This window comes from Thrips palmi, unplaced genomic scaffold (genome assembly GCF_012932325.1).
Source record: "Thrips palmi isolate BJ-2018 unplaced genomic scaffold, TpBJ-2018v1 HiC_scaffold_5, whole genome shotgun sequence".
NCBI lineage: Eukaryota > Metazoa > Arthropoda > Insecta > Thysanoptera > Thripidae > Thrips > Thrips palmi.
This window is the reverse complement of record NW_023144632.1, coordinates 16,110,135-16,125,965: the sequence shown is the minus strand read 5'-3', so window position 1 is coordinate 16,125,965 and position 15,831 is coordinate 16,110,135. Positions and strand designations below refer to the sequence as shown.

General features: G+C 55.3%; 4 protein-coding genes across 5 annotated transcripts; 2 read left to right on the top strand and 2 right to left on the bottom strand.

Moving 5' to 3' along the window:
* The first annotated feature begins 453 nt into the window (after window positions 1-453).
* Window positions 454-4,166, top strand: LOC117650701 (basic salivary proline-rich protein 1-like). The gene is made up of 3 exons (XM_034394280.1): window positions 454-610; window positions 1,092-1,848; window positions 3,680-4,166. The coding sequence occupies exons 1-3, from the start codon at window positions 569-571 to the stop codon at window positions 4,072-4,074; spliced, it is 1,194 nt and encodes a 397-aa protein (XP_034250171.1). The 5' UTR covers window positions 454-568; the 3' UTR covers window positions 4,075-4,166.
* Window positions 4,167-6,391: 2,225 nt separating this feature from the next.
* Window positions 6,392-8,265, bottom strand: LOC117650674. Its single transcript, XM_034394249.1, has 3 exons — window positions 8,139-8,265; window positions 7,018-7,511; window positions 6,392-6,940 (listed from the first exon to the last, which is right to left on the bottom strand). The coding sequence occupies exons 1-3, from the start codon at window positions 8,196-8,198 to the stop codon at window positions 6,652-6,654; spliced, it is 843 nt and encodes a 280-aa protein (XP_034250140.1). The 5' UTR covers window positions 8,199-8,265; the 3' UTR covers window positions 6,392-6,651.
* Window positions 8,266-9,561: 1,296 nt separating this feature from the next.
* On the bottom strand, window positions 9,562-11,728 carry LOC117650675. Its single transcript, XM_034394250.1, has 3 exons — window positions 11,656-11,728; window positions 10,550-11,008; window positions 9,562-9,804 (listed from the first exon to the last, which is right to left on the bottom strand). Exons 1-3 carry the CDS (start codon window positions 11,680-11,682, stop codon window positions 9,706-9,708), a joined length of 585 nt encoding a protein of 194 aa, XP_034250141.1. The 5' UTR covers window positions 11,683-11,728; the 3' UTR covers window positions 9,562-9,705.
* Window positions 11,729-13,020: 1,292 nt separating this feature from the next.
* LOC117650672 lies at window positions 13,021-15,260 on the top strand. 2 transcript variants are annotated; one of them, XM_034394246.1, is made up of 3 exons: window positions 13,081-13,122; window positions 13,477-13,548; window positions 14,353-15,260. In XM_034394246.1, the coding sequence occupies exon 3, from the start codon at window positions 14,371-14,373 to the stop codon at window positions 15,058-15,060; it is 690 nt and encodes a 229-aa protein (XP_034250137.1). In that variant the 5' UTR covers window positions 13,081-13,122; window positions 13,477-13,548; window positions 14,353-14,370; the 3' UTR covers window positions 15,061-15,260. The 2 variants fall into 2 exon arrangements, with proteins under 2 accessions (XP_034250136.1, XP_034250137.1); XM_034394245.1 differs by lacking the exon at window positions 13,477-13,548 and having other exon boundaries at window positions 13,021-13,122.
* Window positions 15,261-15,831: the final 571 nt, after the last annotated feature.

The window sequence follows — 15,831 nt, the reverse complement described above, 5'->3', positions numbered from 1 at the left end:
CTAGTGCATGCCTGTCCCACACTTGGATTTTCAGTGTGCATTTGAGCGTATCGTACTTCCTTCAACAGGAAATAGGAGTATTGCACTTTATTGTTTGGGGGCTTTGGTGATTGTTGGCTTTTTGTAGGACACATGGATTTTAGATTAAACAGTTAACTACATCCCGGTTAAAAAGGGCGCTTAGTTCAATCGGCTCTACGCAAACGCCTTCATGTGGTAGTAAAGGGTCAGAACTTCACTATCCCAACTTTGCGAAGAACAATCCCAAAGTTGCAAATATCCCTTGCTTTCATTCCCTTGTTTCGTCTTAAAAAATGGACGTCTCTTTTTTATAACAGGGCATCCTATTCAAATCCTACCGTGTCACGGTTACTTCATTACAACTTAGGCCATAAAGTATGGCCACGATGCTGCCCAGCACAGCAAAGAGGCGCCAAAGCCATAAAATCGTGACCACGACACAGGTGTATCCCGACACGGCAGAAAGTGCGTCACTATCGACGCCCTTTAAAAGGGAGTGCGACTGAGGCAGACAGCACTTCAGTCCTTTGGAGCATCAAGGATCAGCATGGCACGAGTCCTGCTTCTCGCCCTCTCTGTGGCCCTCTTGGTGAGTAAGCCAATACCACTTTTGGACCTTTGGGTTTTTCTACGGGAGCTGATGAAACAAACGACAGAGGATGGTAGAGTTATTATAAGAATTAGAGTAAGAAGATGAGCCCACGCCAGCGGTAATTTTCGACGGTGTGACTCTAGTACGACCCAGCACCAAACAAATCCGTTGCCATCGCAACCTTGGCTGGTACCTGTTTGAAGGTTCTTGACAACTCCAGCAGCACTCAACTTTGAGATGGGTAGGGTAGAACAAAGATATGCATATTGGGGCGAAACGCGCATAATACAGTTTTACTGCTTGTCATTCACATGTGATATATGCTCCCTGAAGCATTCCATTTTAGCACATTTCAATGCTGAGCGCTTCGGAGGATAGATTAAAGATGATAACTCAAGAACTATCCGTTCGACATTCTCTTAATTTTTGCAATGAGACCACCTAAGGTACCACTAACAGACTTAACGGACTATTCCAGGCCATAGCAATTGAGGCACACCATCACGGCCATCCTCACGGAAAGGGACCTCAGGGAGAAGGACCTCAGGAGCATCCTCAGGGCCATTCTCATGGACAAGAACCTCAGGGCCATCCTCACGGACCAGCTCCTAAAGGCCTCCACCACGGACCAGCTCCTAAAGGCCTCAACCAGGGACCAGCTCCCCGAGAACACCAGCACAAGGCGGGTCCTCTGGCGCACCCAGACGGCGCTGCTCACCCAGCCGGTAGGGGTGCCCGTTCTCTTCCTCATGGACCAGCTCCTCAGGGCCTCGATCACGTAAAGGCACCTCACGGCCATCCTCACGGAAAGGGACCTCAGAGCCATCCTCATGGAGAAGGACCTCAGGAGCATCCTCAGGGCCATCCTCATGGACAAGAACCTCAGGGCCATCCTCACGGGCCAGCTCCTAAGGGCCTCCACCACGGACCAGCTCCTAAAGGCCTCAACCAGGGACCAGCTCCACCTGAACACCAGCACAAGGCGGGTCCTCTGGCGCACCCAAACGGCGCTGCTCACTTAGCCGCTAGGGCTCCCCGTTCTCTTCCTCATGGACCAGCTCCTCAAGGCCTCCCTCAGGGCCTCCACCATGGACCAGCTCCCGAGGGCCTCCATAACGGACCAGCTCCTCATGGCCTCCTCCAGGGCCTCCACCACGGACCAGCTCCTCAGGGCCTCCCACAGGGCCTCCATAACGGACCAGCTAAGGGCCTTCACCACGGACCATCCTCTCATGGTCTCCGGAGAGTGGGGGGCATGGCGGCGGGAAGCAGCGGGCCTTCACGTCGCTCCGTGTTGGCCCTTCGATTTTGGTGGTTTAAAGTCGGTTTTCCGGGTCGAGTGTGGTATCGGTCGGTCCGTGAGCATCTAGCGCGTCGAGCTACAAAGTTTCGCGGCGATCGGTGCAACAGTGTCCGAGTTCTGTGCAAATTAGTTTTGGCGTCAGCTTTGGCGTCAGTGTTTACCCCGGCGCGGCACCGAGCAGCGCGCCACCCGTAGCTACCTGGCCACACCAGCGCCCACGCCATCCGAGCAGCCAGCCCCAGAGCCGAAAACTTCAAGATTCCAGCGGCCGGTACACAACCGTCGCCAGTGCAGTGTCTAGTGCAGTGTCTAGTGCTACCAGTGCTTTGTGTCGTGAAGATCAGTGTGCCGTGCCCGTGGTGCAACTGGCCGGTGGTGGATCCGCCGGCGCGGTGGTCGTGTGCCCAGCTTCCGCCCACCTGCGGCACCGGCGCCGCGCCCCCGCTGTGTCGTTCTCCCGCGTTCAACAAGCCGTTCAGGGAGGCGTTCAACGGGAGCTAGATGTCCGGAGGCCCAGCGGCGGCGCGCGTGCGATGCGGCGGGTGCCGCCGGGCTCCGGAGCGTCGTCTCGCCGGCCGGTCTCTCTCGCACCCGTGGAAATTCCGTAAGGTGCGAGGGAGACGGGCTGGCGGGGCGGCTTTTCGGGGCCGGGCGGGGCCGGGCCGTGCCGTGCCGTTCGTCGCTGCAGTCGGCAGGCCGGGGTTTACCCCGGCTCGGCTCGGTGCCGGTCCGCGGCATGGTTCGGCTCGGCTCAGGCCCTCGCCGCTCCGCTCGTCTCGCACCGACGGCTCCACCAGATGACCAGATGTCGGTCAGAGGCGACCCGCGGGCACCAGGCCGTGTTGCCAGATTCTGACCCAGGATCGACATCTGCACATCCCGACAACCCAGCCTGGAGTCAGCAAGAAGGATGCCTGCGCCTAAAGGATGAGTGCCTGTTCGGGTTTCGGGGTTTGGATTCGGTGTTGGGTTTGGCTTTGGTGTAGGTCCTCCCCCCTTGCTGCTTGGACGGCTGTCGCGGCCGCTCCAGCGACGCAGGGACGGCCAGCTGAGCACCTGTAGTGACAGCCCCCACAGCGCCTGGCACGTAGGCAGCACCAACGACGGAGAACACCGAGGGGTTGCCTACCCGACGGGCGTCCGACAGCGATTGCGATTACTGCCTCGACCACACGCCTCCAGCCTCCAGGGTTCAGGGGGCTCCTCTCACCCTGGCCGCTCAGCACGACTGGCTGCCAGCATGGGCCGGGCGCCCAGCAGACAGTCCGGCAGGCCAGTCAGGGCCCGAGCACTACCCCGTCAACCCGCGCCAACAATCAACCCAGGAGATCCCCCTGCCGCCGGGGTGCACTACCCCCACATCAACGCTGACGACGAGCTCGCGGAGCGCGTGCACCACCCATCGCCAAGCTGACCCGGAGCTGCCCCTTCACGGGGGCGAAGAAGACCGTCCCCCTGAACCGGTTGTGTCCCCGGAGACTCACACGTCCTGGTGTCTGACACCCATGGCGGATAGGTCTGCCGATGGCTAACGTCATACAGCTACTCACCGGCGGGCCGTTCTGTCTGTGGGATACAACACTAAGGGTCGAGTAGCCGCCGGGGGCCGGACGCTGTGGGCGTTCAGTCCCGGTCCGCCGGGGATGGGGTCGCTCTTAGTAAGGACGTACTGGTTTGCGCTCAGCAAGATTGGCGCGGCCAGGACGGGCCTGAATCGGCTAACGATCATACCTGGTCCAGCCTATCAAGTTCAAGTGCTCATGGTCTCCCACAGGGCCTCCACCACGGACCAGCTCCTAAGGGCCTCCATTACGGACCAGCTCCTCATGGCCTCCCCCAGGGCCTCCACCACCGACCAGCTCCTCAGGGCCTCCCACAGGGCCTCCATAACGGACCAGCTCCTAAGGGCCTTCACCACGGACCATCCTCTCATGGTCTCCTACAGGGCCTCCACCACGGACCAGCTCCTAAGGGCCTCCATAACGGACCAGCTCCTCAGGGCCTCCACCACGGACCAGCTCCTCAGGGCCTCCACCACGGACCAGCTCCTCAGGGCCTCCCACAGGGCCTCCACCACGCGCCAGCTCCTCAGGGCCTCTCTCAGGCACCAGCTCCAAATGGTCACCATCACGAGCATCATCATGAGCATCATAATTAAACAGCTACTTAAATTCTTAAAGTCGTTGGTAGGATCACCTGCCTATAGAAAGACTTGTGCACAATGAAATAAAATTTTACTATTGTATGGTACACCTAGTTTTTTTCAATACTTTCATTTTAAGTAGCGGGATCCATTCTGTGAACGAGCCCCGCGTAGGGATCACTTTTCTTCTGGTACAAGAGCACTCTTGAATTAGGTTTTGTGCTGAGCAGAGGGCAGCCGTAACAACACACTCAAGCCCGAGGCTGCTTGACTTGTGTATACGGTGCGTTTTTCACTAAAGGGTGCGTTACCAACTCTATAACCTCTGCACGTCATTGCAGTCTAACAGCCTTGCCAAAAAAACAATTTTGTGCAAACGTATTATGCAGCCATTTTTAGGCACGAAGTAGCCTTATAGTATACCCAGGACTCAGCCGGCTCGAGATTTGATTTGTGTGGCCCTTTATGCATTTCGGAAGTTTTCTATACGATTTTAATGAGATTTTGCAGACTAGTAGAACTTTGAACGCTGATTCTGATGTTGAAATCTGGTCAAAAATTTGGTGGCCAATTTTGAGAAATTTGCTGTCAAAATCGCCGTTTCCATGGCAAAACTCGACTCGTCAAAGGAAAAAAAAGGGAGTGGGGGGAGCCGAGCCGGGGCGGACCAATAGCGGAGCTTCTTTTTGGGTCTGTACAGCTCACTCCAAAAGCTGAAAAAGCAACGTTCGAAATGAAAAATTTCTTTGACTGCAGGTAGACAAGATGCAACAATAGAATTGGTGCCGGTTCGAACGCAGTTTTTCGGGTAGAACTATCCAATAATACTTCTTGATTGGAGTGTTTTTGGACATGCGCAGTGTTGTTGTTGTGATTCAGTTAGCACTAGGACCACTTCGCTCCACCTCGCGACTTGCAGTGCTCATGTTCCTCGAACAAGACTCACCCGCGTTTCGAAACCATCCCTCCCGAGTTTATGAAGTTTGTCAAACCAACCGTCGTGGTGTTGATACGTTGTAAGGGAGAACTATTACACAGAATTGAAGAAAACATGACTAGAGAACCATAGCCTTTTGAAACAAGCCAAACAATTCAACGTCCACAACAATGGAGGGGCAGTTTTAATGCGCGACTGCTGGCGCTTTCAGCTTCGCGATTTTCGCAAGGGCGCAGACGCCGAGAAAATAGTTGCCAACCCGAGAAAATTAATTTACTGACTTCTTTCTGCTAAGAACATTTTAATCATGATGGACTTCAAAGATGTTCCATTGTCAGAACACTGCGGAATACATAACCATTGGAATTTTTTGAATTTACCAGCATTTTGATTTCTATTTATTGTCAAGTTTAAATTTCGACGGATGGCACATCGACTACATTGGTACCACTGCCATTGGTAGTCCCCTGAGCCACAACTTCACAACACCACTTCTTTTCTTTCTCCACACTCTTACACAATAATCAAATTGACTTCGTGACTCCTAGGATTTCTTGAAATCGTATTTTTTCTTTGTAATGTAAAGCTATTCTTGTGCCCAACAAAGAAAAGCAACAAGAAGTAAAGAAAAAAAGTTTAAAGGATGGTGCGAAATATCAATGAATTGATATTAAATAAATAACTCGTTCTTTACACATTTTTTTTGTGAATGAAGGATGTCTAGTGGTTTTCAAAAGTGGCCAGGTGGTTAAATAATTGTTAAGCTCGAAATGAAAGTACGTTCAAACTCTACCGCCATTACAGTAGTTCGTTTGAAATCCGCGTGGTGGCGCCACGGGTCGCCGATGTTAGCGGCAGGCCGTCCAAAGGAAGGTTGAAAAACTGCAGATATTTTAAATGTTTGTTTGCTAAGAGAGATAATCCTCAAATGAAAAATGTTAAACAAAGCACAGGGAGGTGGATTTTTGCTATGGCACATGCCAATTCGATATGAATCACGAAAAAACGAAGTGTTATAACCTCTCATTACTAGACACCAGCCAGTTTTAATAAACATTTTCAATCTTCATTTGCTCAAAAACTTTCATAGTGAAATGAAAAATACTTCATTTACGCCTTAAAGAGGAGGCTTTGATCTTTCAAATGAGTACATTACATATGGTTTTCCTTGTGTGCATAGCGAGTTGAATCATGTAGCTAACAAAAACCGATTTTGAGCACAATACTCGTTCTCTTCACATTAACCTAAATTTTGAAATGAGGGTGTAAAGAACGAGTAAAAAAGGGTTTCTAGTATAAACGAATTTAGTTCGTATTATATTTGCTCTTCGTATCCTTCTGCCAATTTCACTCTGAAAATGTTTGAGTTTGTGCAGGAAAGGTAACACAAAAGGGTAACTTGATATTAGCGTTCTTTAATTAAAGCTTCAGTCACTTTCACACGTCAAATCCAAGAGAAAAGGGGTAGCGAAGATTCCTACTCCACTCTGAATCAAGTCATCTGAGGGAGGTGACAGCCCCTTTCCACATGTCTGCGAGCTCGTGAAATCGGTAACATTTTTTCCTACTTATTTTATATTTCTAACTAGATCGAGCGTATCAATCCTGTAAATGCAGCGAGGAACGACGTCAGGAGAAACGCGGTACGGGACACATTAGAACTGCTTGTAGACGAGGTTGCCCTCGGCGTCGTACTTCTGGGGCTGGGAGGCAATGAGCTCCAGGGAGCGCTGGATCTCGGCGGGGACGGCGGGGGCGACGGGCAGGTGGGCGCCGGAGGCACGGTAACCGAACTCGTCGGCAACCCAGTTGACAGTGTAGACGACGCCGTCAGGGCCGGTGTAGGAGTAGGAGCCCTCCTTGGCGGCGACGGGGCCCTCCTTGGCGTGGGTGTCCTTAACGGTGCCCTGCTCGGCAGAGTTGATGCCGTTTTCGGTCTCGTAGCTGGAAAAGGAAAGGCAATGCCTTAGTCTCGTAATCATACTTGCAGAAAAGTACTTCGCAGCAGACGCAATACTCACTTGACGCGGTAGATGCCGACGGGGTCGAACTCCTGGACCTGCTTCAGGATCTTGATCTTGGGCTCCACGACGCTGTGAGCGTGGTACTGGGGCACGAAAGAGGCCTGGGGCACGAAGGAGGCGCGGGACACAACAGGGGCGACCTGCTGGACGGCGGAGACCTGGGAGTAGACGGCGGGCTGGTGCACGTGGGTGTGGACGGTGCTGATGGCGGGCACTTCCTGCTCAACGGAGCGGAACAGCACGGAGGGCTGCTCGACGACGTGGTGCTGGACCTGGCTGTAGACGGGGGCGCTCTTGACGAGCACGGACTGCTGCTGGTACTGCTGCTGGTACTGGGGCACGGACTTGACGACCAGGGACTGCACGGGGACGGAGCTCACCAGGGAGGAGCGGGCCAGGTTCTCGTGGTTCACCTTGGTGGAGAAGTGGAAGACGTCGTCGTGGTACTCCTGGGGGCGGGCGGCGGCCACGGCCACGAGGGCGGCGATCAACTGCAAAAGGGAAAGGGTTAGGGCGCGTGTCATCAAGGCGTAGGGCCCCGGCCTCGAAGGCGGAGTCAGGGGATAGCTGTTCGGGGGACGTGCTCGTCGACTTTTCTTTTTAGCATACCTTATTCCTCGGTCACACATCAGACCCTTCCCCAAAAAATAAAAATCTACTAGCAGCAGTTCCACGCGGGGAATCCGCGATTGTCCGCGATCCGATCCTTTTATTTCCCTCGTTATGTTTCAAGTGAGCTGCTCCAACAAGCTAAAGGTTACCCCCACCCCCTGTCACTGAAGTCGAGAGCCACGGCTCAAGAGCTCGGCCAAGGCTGGTCCTGACAATGGCCATCGGTACTCAGTGGCTGAGATCCAAAGCGTTGCAACATTGTCAATCAATTTTTCATCATGCTGAAAGAAATAAGTAAGTCGCGTGATAAAGTGTTGAAAAGTAAAACGCTTTTTTCAGGAAAGGAGTGCTGGGTGGCTCCTGGACTGAGTGCCGATACAGAGGGGAGGGGATGGCTCACTGAATTCAGCCAAGCCGCTAGACAAGGTATGCAACGTTTGCTACATCGCATTCCCCTGCATGCGCCACTGTCGTTGACGCCGGCTGGCGTTGCCATTGCTACTCACCAAGACCTTCATTGTGCTGTGGTGGTGTGCTTGGGACTGCCGGACTGCGACTGTGACCATCCCCTAGGCACCGGCACCTTTTATACGACCTCGTGGGCACTGGAATGGCGGCGCGGGGGCAGTAGCAAAGGTGGTGGTGGTAGTGGTGATAGTGGAAGATATTTTGTAAAAAAATTGACATCGGCGTGGGTCATCTCCAGGCCGGACTATATTCGCGACCTGTTCTGGAATGGTCCCCCTGCTCCCGTATGGACACTGCCCTCAAGGACGCCCTGTCGTGGGGCGTCGGGCTCATCTTCGCGCGCGTGGCGCGGCGTGGCGCGGGGGACCCGCTTCCGCGCCAAACCGCATGCGGTCCACAGGTTGACTTTGGGGTTCCAGGCTTCTCGATTTTCATTTGCAGGCTGAGTGTAGTGAGACAGGACAGGACAAGTATCGCCAAAATGCACTCGGAATTCTTTTTCTGCATGTTAAAATGTCTGCATAAGGACACTCGGAATTCTAGGTTATAACAACTAGAACTTTTTTTTTGCTGTCCATGCACCACGATCTAATGTTGCGTGACGGGGGTTATTGGCCTGCAAATATAGCAAAGGCACAGAAACTAATTTTTTGACGGTTCCACGAGGGGGTAACGACTGGTAAATTTCGTGTTAGCCGTATTACGGATTACCCCGGATTATCCCCAAAATACCTCCGGATTACAACAAAACTCCTGGATTACCCCGGATTACCCCAGATTATCCCCCAATTGGCTGTCAGCCGGATTCCCGAAGTCGTTACCCCCTCGCGGTTCCACCACAATCGGATCTGGTCAAGTGACCGAGATCACGTAACGCTAGATGAAATGTGACGGATATTTTTCGTGTGGGGACAGGGCAGCCGTGGCCGTGGTGGGGCCGTGGTGGGGCCGTGCTCTGGCCGTGCCCTGGCCGTGCCCTGGCCAATGGGCGCACGCCAAAATTCTGTACTGCCATTCGTCCGATAACACCGCGTGTCCAGGAACCTGTCTCGAAAACGAAACGAGGCAGATTCCCCGGCTCGTGTTGACTGAAGAGTCTTTTCCAAGCCGAGCCCGGCCGAGCCTTGTGGCAGCTCTGTGTTGGACCACATCGTGGGCGACCACAACGACTCGGCCCGACTCGGAGAGTACCAGAGGAAACATTAGCTGGTGTCGCTCACTCAAGCGTTGCTAGAAGAAATCAAACCAGTTTGCAATGTTTTCCGCCCTGCTGGGCTTCTTCTTCAGTAGATCAGATCTACTGTATTTCTTTGTTTTCCGAGTGTCTCCTTATTTTTCAAAGGGTTCCAATATTGCGGATTTGAGTCTTTTTCCAAAAACTATTTTACAAACCACAAAATTTTACACTTATTGAATAGAAACCAAAATGATCTTGAACAGCTTCCCTATAAGTGCAACACATTTCTTTTCTCGTTTCCGGAATTTATTTTTCTTGATAGGGCACACATACATGTTGATGCACTTTGGTTCTTTCGCAAAACTTCAGTAAATAATGAGGCTTGGTCGCTGATCAACCGTAGAAGCACTAGAAGAGTGTTGCAGGGGCTAGGTAGCGGTATCCACGACACTCCATCTAAAGGTCTGCCGACGACCCTCTCGGTGTCCGTCTCTGTCCTTCCCGGCCGTGTGCCCGAGCAGGGGACCCTGTTCAGAGAGAACGCCCGAGTCATTAAAGAGCAGATCGTCACAAACGAAGCTGAAAACGAAGGTTTTGGACTGCACTCAAACTCTGCATGCTGCACCTCCTCCAGCCAGTCGGCTCAATGAGTGCACGTTTCTTCGTTACGTTAAGCCCAGTTTTTTCGCAATGTTATTTAAGGACGTTCAATAATATTTTGGTAAATGGACAACATCAGATTGGCGAGATTGCGCTCTCCATACCACACTGGTAGAACTAAAGCGTACTCTACAAATCAAAGAGTGTACATGGTATGCTCTAACTGGAGCATGCCTGCAAGCACGCTCTAGCTAGTGCATGCCTGCCAAGCATGCACTAGCTAGTGCATACATGCCATGTACACGCTTCCTGATGCAGAAAACTCCCTATCCCTTATGCAGTAAATGTACGGTTCAGTTATCGTGTACACGGCATGTATGCACTAGTTAGTGCATGCTTGGCAGGCATGCGCTAGTTAGAGCGTGCTTGCAGGCATGCTCCAGTTAGAGCGTACCATACACTCTTTGATTTGTAGAGTAACTCTATGCTTGAGTCAAGCATAAAGTTACGCTTGAAGACGTTACGCTTGAAATGATACTCTGGAAATTCCCCCATGCGTTTAGATAGGGGGAATCTTGGCCGATGAGCCTGTTACGCTTGATTTCAAGCATAACCTGATTACGCTTGAAAACAGAGGGTAATACTACGCTTCAGTTTTACCAGTGCACTCACCTGAAAGTCCTCGCTGTCCTCCATCGCTTGGCGGATCTCCTGGTCTCTAGCAGTGTGGCCGCGCTGCGCCGGTCGAGCGCCGCGACGCTCCTGGCCGTCGTAGTCCTTCTCGTGCACCAGCAGCTCGCCGCTGAGCTGGTCGTCATCTTCGGCCGCGTAGTTCGACGCGGCCGTCCCTTGGCTGAGGTCCTCGACCGCGTCGGCGACGCTTCCAGGCGGGGGCAGCAGCAGCCGCGACGGTTCCCGGACGAAGTCTGTGGCGAGGTCGCCGATGAAGAAGAGGCGGCGGCGGAAGTGGTCGTTGTCGGGGAGCCCCGCGGCGAGGGTGGCGGTTTCGGTCTCGATGCCGACGGGCGCCTTGGCAAACTCATCCGCCTCGCGTTGGAGCACCCTCGCGTCGCGGGCGCCAGCGTGAGCCCCGCAGCACACCGCAGCCATCGCCAGCACGGCCAGCATCGCCTGGAAGCGGGACGCGCGGGACGCCCACAAAGGGGGAGAGGGAAGCGGACCGTCACATTTCAACCACTTTGCTTTCCGCGCCGCCACGCTGCGCTCCCACACCTTCAAAGAGCAGGTGATCTGCGCCTGCACTGTACAGGCAGGATTTCCGCGACTTCCCTGCCGTCCTGAGCAGCGGCAGTGGGTACCCCAGAGGAACTCTAGCCCGGCAGGAGTAGAAGAGCAAACACGGAGGTTCTATGACTGGTAAACGCAACGGATGAGGTCTGCAACTCATCCGCAGCGTGCATTTCTCATAGAAACGGTCATGTCAAACCTCCGTTTTTGTTGTTCTTCTTGCGGGCTAGAGCTCTTTTGGAGTGCTCTGTTGTGCCGAACGACTGCACCCTAAGTATCATTGGACCTACGGAGTTGGTTGCCTTTTTAAATCGTAGATACCACACTGATTTTAAATCAACTACAATGTAAATCGGAAAAAGTGAGCAAATGGCTGCAACCACTCCATGGAGTGGCGTTGCAGAGGTTCACGTGCTGCCATGGCTCTTTCAGCAATCTCGCCGTTTTCCGGCCACTTTGCCGCGACAGACGAGGCTTGCTTCGCGAGCCGTGCGGGCGCTGCGCGGCTGCGCGTTCCTGGAGGGCCTTACGAAGACGGGTGCGTAGACGGCCGCCATGATGTCCACTCGGCCCCCGGAGGCGCACTGGAGGCGCGCGTTGCCGAGAGCGCGTATTATACGGTGTGATTGGCGGCGATGTGGCCCCCCGTGACCCTTCCCCTCCTGTACACCGCCATCGTCGCAGCCAGCATAATAAGAATTGTCTTTGAGCGCGCGCGGTGACCGGAACCGGAGAGACTTGCTCGGACCAAACAACCGGCTGCCTGGAACAGCTCGGGGTGGCCAGGATTTTGCGAGCTGCTTGTGCCGAGGGGGCAAAAACTCGGGATTTTCGTGTACACATGATTCGGAAAACGAAATGATTGCGCATGGTTTTAATTGATTTCATGGCTGATTTTGCCTTATTTCGCGACGCACCAGGGTGATGTTGAGCGTGATTGCGTTTGATTGTGTTCGGAAAGAAATGATTTCGGACTGATTGCCTGGTTTCGTGTGATTCTGCCTAATTTCGGTCGATTTTAGTGATTTTGGCTGATTTCGGATTGCTTGATTTCGCGTGATTCTCAATGATTCGCGTGTGATTTCGGGGGCCGTGTACACATGATTGCACGAGTTTTTGCCCCCTCGGCTTGTGCCCGCGCATCGCGCATCGGGTCAGCGACCCGGCTGAAGACGCGCCGCGCCGCTCAGCGAGGGTCCGAGCCCGCCACAGCGCCGCGAAGGACCGCGAACAGACGCTGGATAATTTGGCGGTGCCCAAACGCTTGATAGGCCGATGCGGGCTGATGCGTCTAGTTCACGTTCGCGCCGCGAAAGGCGCCACTTGCGTCACCGTTGGCGGCCCATGGCGGCCCATGGCGGCCCATGGCGGGCACGCGCTGGATAGCGAAAGCCGTGCGTCCTGTTTGAGATGTATAGCGAGGCGAAGTGTGTGTGGAGTCACTGCGCAGCCCGGCGCAGCCCATCCTCCTGCTCCGCCAGCTTCCCCCTCCCCCTTTTTCTTGGAGAACCCGCCGCGCCAGGTCGCCCGCGCGACAAAGTCAAGGCCATCTCGGAGGATGGCAGGACTGTATCCGTCCCAGCAAGGATCTCGCGCCCAAGCGGCCCACAGCGAGCTCGCCCTCGGGGTACCGTGTCGCTTTATGCAAAACGTGTCCACGGTGCGTCCACTGTCCACCAAAATCGCCGACCAGAATGGAGCCATAGTCGCTCCCTTTGGCGCTGCGGGTTCTCGAACACAGTTCACGCCGCCACATCGGAATTTCCTTTCCAGTTTATTATTGGGTTTTCATTGATGGCGCGGAGACCTCGATTGCTGCTGTGTCCGCGGCCTCGTCGCCGCCGCCCGAGTGTCAAGGGAAGGCGCCGTCCGCAGCGTCCGCTCGGCCAGACGGGGCAGCCCGCGCAGCCCGCGCGACTGTACCCGATGCGGAATAAACAAGTTCTGCAGCGCCTCAGTCTGCCGCCGGCTGGACCGCAGTCAACATGAAGCTTTTTGTGAGTATTTCCTGGCCTCCCTGGCCATGCACGGACTGCTCCCTATCAGTGGCGTGCGTAGAAATTTTGAAAGGGAGGGGTCAGCCCTTTTGCCTACTTACAGGGGAAAAGTGACGCAATTTGCCTACCTTCCAGGCGGCTGTCTAGTGGGCAAAGGGGGGCGTCATGACCCCCCCCCCCCCTTTCTGCGCACGCTACTGCTCCCTATAGGGCGGCACGGCGGACGGATTCCCGGAACCGAAGGGGCCGGCACCCCTGCAGGGGTCCCCACCAGGGCCCGGTGACGCGATGCCGCGATGACGCAGCGGCACGCTATGACGTCACGGAGTCGCTCGAGAAAAGATCTGTCCGTTGGCCTCGCGGTTGGCGTGTGCCCAGTGGATTCACCGTCCGCCGAAAGATGTCGAGAACCAATAACAGCTTCAGGTGAATGGAAGAGATGGAAAAGCATAATTAATGAGACTGCTCTTGACTGTCCTCGTGTCATACTCTTACACTGTTATTCAACGAATGTGACATCACATTCGTTAGAATGTGAATTTTGTCACGTTCGTTTGAATGTGATGTCACATTCGTTTGAATGTGATGTCACATTCGTTTGAATGTGATGTCACATTCGTTTGAACGTCACAAGGCCATCATGCGGCCGTCTGATGTGCCGTCACATTCGTTGAATTACAGTGTACGGTCGTTATCCTGCACCTGTGTTTCCACAAAGCATTTCGTCTTCGGTTGGAAGTATCTCGTAAATTCCTCATAACGCCACTGCGTCGGCGCCACTGTGTTCAAGGCGTGCACCACGCCGCGCGCCGATAACCCGGGCTGGCCCTGCCCTGCCCCGCCACGCCTCGCCCCGTCGCGGCAGCGCTGGGTTTCTGCCGCGGCCGCCACGCCACATATGGCGGCCTCATGGCCCTGGCTGGCCCTGGCGTCAGGGAACAACATTGATTGAGGGCCACGAGGGCCGCCCTTCCTTTGGCCCTGCCGCCCACACCGGTCGGACATGCATTCGGAATGACGCCCGGATGAGCTTCCGAGGAGAAAACTACGTAGTTAGCTACGTTCTGATTGACCGCAAGGAGTGCTGACGGCCAACGGCAGGGCTGGGCCCTTGGCTGGGCCCTTGGCTGGGCCGTTCCCTGGCCTGCTTCAAGGCAGGGGAATGACCACTGAAGGACTGCTTTCGTTCTCCCACCGCCTGCCGATACTTTACGAAACTCTTGGCCGCAGGTGACGCTGGGCACCGCGATGCTGCTGCTGAGCGGAGCGTGGGGCGCCCCGGCGACGCAGCAGACGAAGCAGTCGTCCAGGGCGACGCTGGACTTCATCGCACACGAGCAGGCCTCGGGGGCGGCCGCTGCGGCACCCGGCGTGCCAGTGCGCCCCACGACGACCCCACCTCCCCCGCGGTCACCGCTGCGTCCCCCGTCCACCACCAGCAGCACGCAGCAGCACCAGCGCGTCGACGCCCCCGGCATGCCCAAGAAGGACTGGGAGCTGGTGCCGCCCCGCCAGGCCTACGTGCCGCCGCAGCCCTCCACGCGGCCCTCCACGCGGCCCTCCGTGCAGCGGCCCACCCCGCCGACGTACGCGGGCGTCGTCAAGGACCACGTCAGGGACCATGACAGGGACCACGTCAAGGACTACGGCCACGACCGCACCACGACACCGCGCGTCTACAACATCCCCATCTCCGTGGAGCCAGGCTACACGACGTCCACCGAGGCCAGCCGCTGGTACGACAAGCTGTTCGGCAAGAGCGTGGAGGCGGACGACAGCCCCTGGGGACGCCGCCGCCGCCAGGTCGCGGCCCCCGGAGCCGAGCAACGCGGCGAACAGAAGTCAGAAATTGTGATCGGCAGCAACGCGATCCGCGTGGCCGGGGCCAGGCCCGCCAGGCCGCCGCAGTCCCCGCGCGCCCCCGCCAAGGTGGCCTGAAGAACGCATCCCACAAAACAACCTCCACGACCTCCGCCAAAACGAACGATACCATTCACTTTTTATAGTGCTATTTTACTAGAAAGTATTAGTGACGGTACAATTAAAACTTGCTTTCCTAGTTTTGTAGCTCATTTTCATTAATATCAGAGCCATTATTCTGTCCTATCTGCTGAGCCACCAATAAATGGTACCCCAAACTTTTGCGTTTCTAGAGCTACCTTTCGGCACGACAATCCCGCCCGCACTCTGTGCTTCAGCCGGGCAACGCCGCAGCTACTCTTGCTGTCGCGACGGAGGGGAGGCCTACCTCCGCGGCGCCGCGGCTGCACTGCTGGCACCCACTCAGTCACGCTTGTAGCGATGGGTTGCTGCGCGAAGAATGGGTGGCCTGCCGGCGCGGCGTCTTTCGCGGCCCGCCGCGTTTCGGAGGGAACCGTCTCGTCGCAGCCATTATGCGCTCCGGCTAGATTGCCTGCCACCCTGCCGAGCCACGACACTGCTCAGAGGATCAACAGGTTTCAACGGCCACCCTACACAAGTCTAAATTGATTCGAGGGCCTTCGTTTAGCGAGCATCGGAATGAACTTCCCTCGGTTACGAGGGCCGCCGTTGCAGTATAGAAGATCGGGATAGTGATATGCTAGTTTCCGCACAATTCTCAGTGCATTGTCAAAGCTGCAACCCCCACTGCTTATCTCTAGCCACCAGGCACCACCGGGCCGCCGCTGTGGCTTGGCCAGTGCCGGGGCTGGCATTGTCGGATTACCA

Coding starts and splice junctions, on each gene's coding strand:
- LOC117650675 (XM_034394250.1), bottom strand. CDS start 11,682: ATGGCGGCCGTCTACGCACCCGTCTTC. Junction 11,009..11,655: donor CCGTCTACGCACCCGTCTTC/GTAAGGCCCTCC, acceptor TCCCGCTTCCAG/GCGATGCTGGCCGTGCTGGC. Junction 9,805..10,549: donor AGGACAGCGAGGACTTTCAG/GTGAGTGCACTG, acceptor CTCTCTGAACAG/GGTCCCCTGCTCGGGCACAC.
- LOC117650701 (XM_034394280.1), top strand. CDS start 569: ATGGCACGAGTCCTGCTTCTCGCCCTCTCTGTGGCCCTCTTG. Junction 611..1,091: donor CCCTCTCTGTGGCCCTCTTG/GTGAGTAAGCCA, acceptor GGACTATTCCAG/GCCATAGCAATTGAGGCACA. Junction 1,849..3,679: donor CCACGGACCATCCTCTCATG/GTCTCCGGAGAG, acceptor CAAGTGCTCATG/GTCTCCCACAGGGCCTCCAC.
- LOC117650674 (XM_034394249.1), bottom strand. CDS start 8,198: ATGGTCACAGTCGCAGTCCGGCAGTCCCAAGCACACCACCACAGCACA. Junction 7,512..8,138: donor ACAGCACAATGAAGGTCTTG/GTGAGTAGCAAT, acceptor TCCCTTTTGCAG/TTGATCGCCGCCCTCGTGGC. Junction 6,941..7,017: donor GTCGGCATCTACCGCGTCAA/GTGAGTATTGCG, acceptor TTCCTTTTCCAG/CTACGAGACCGAAAACGGCA.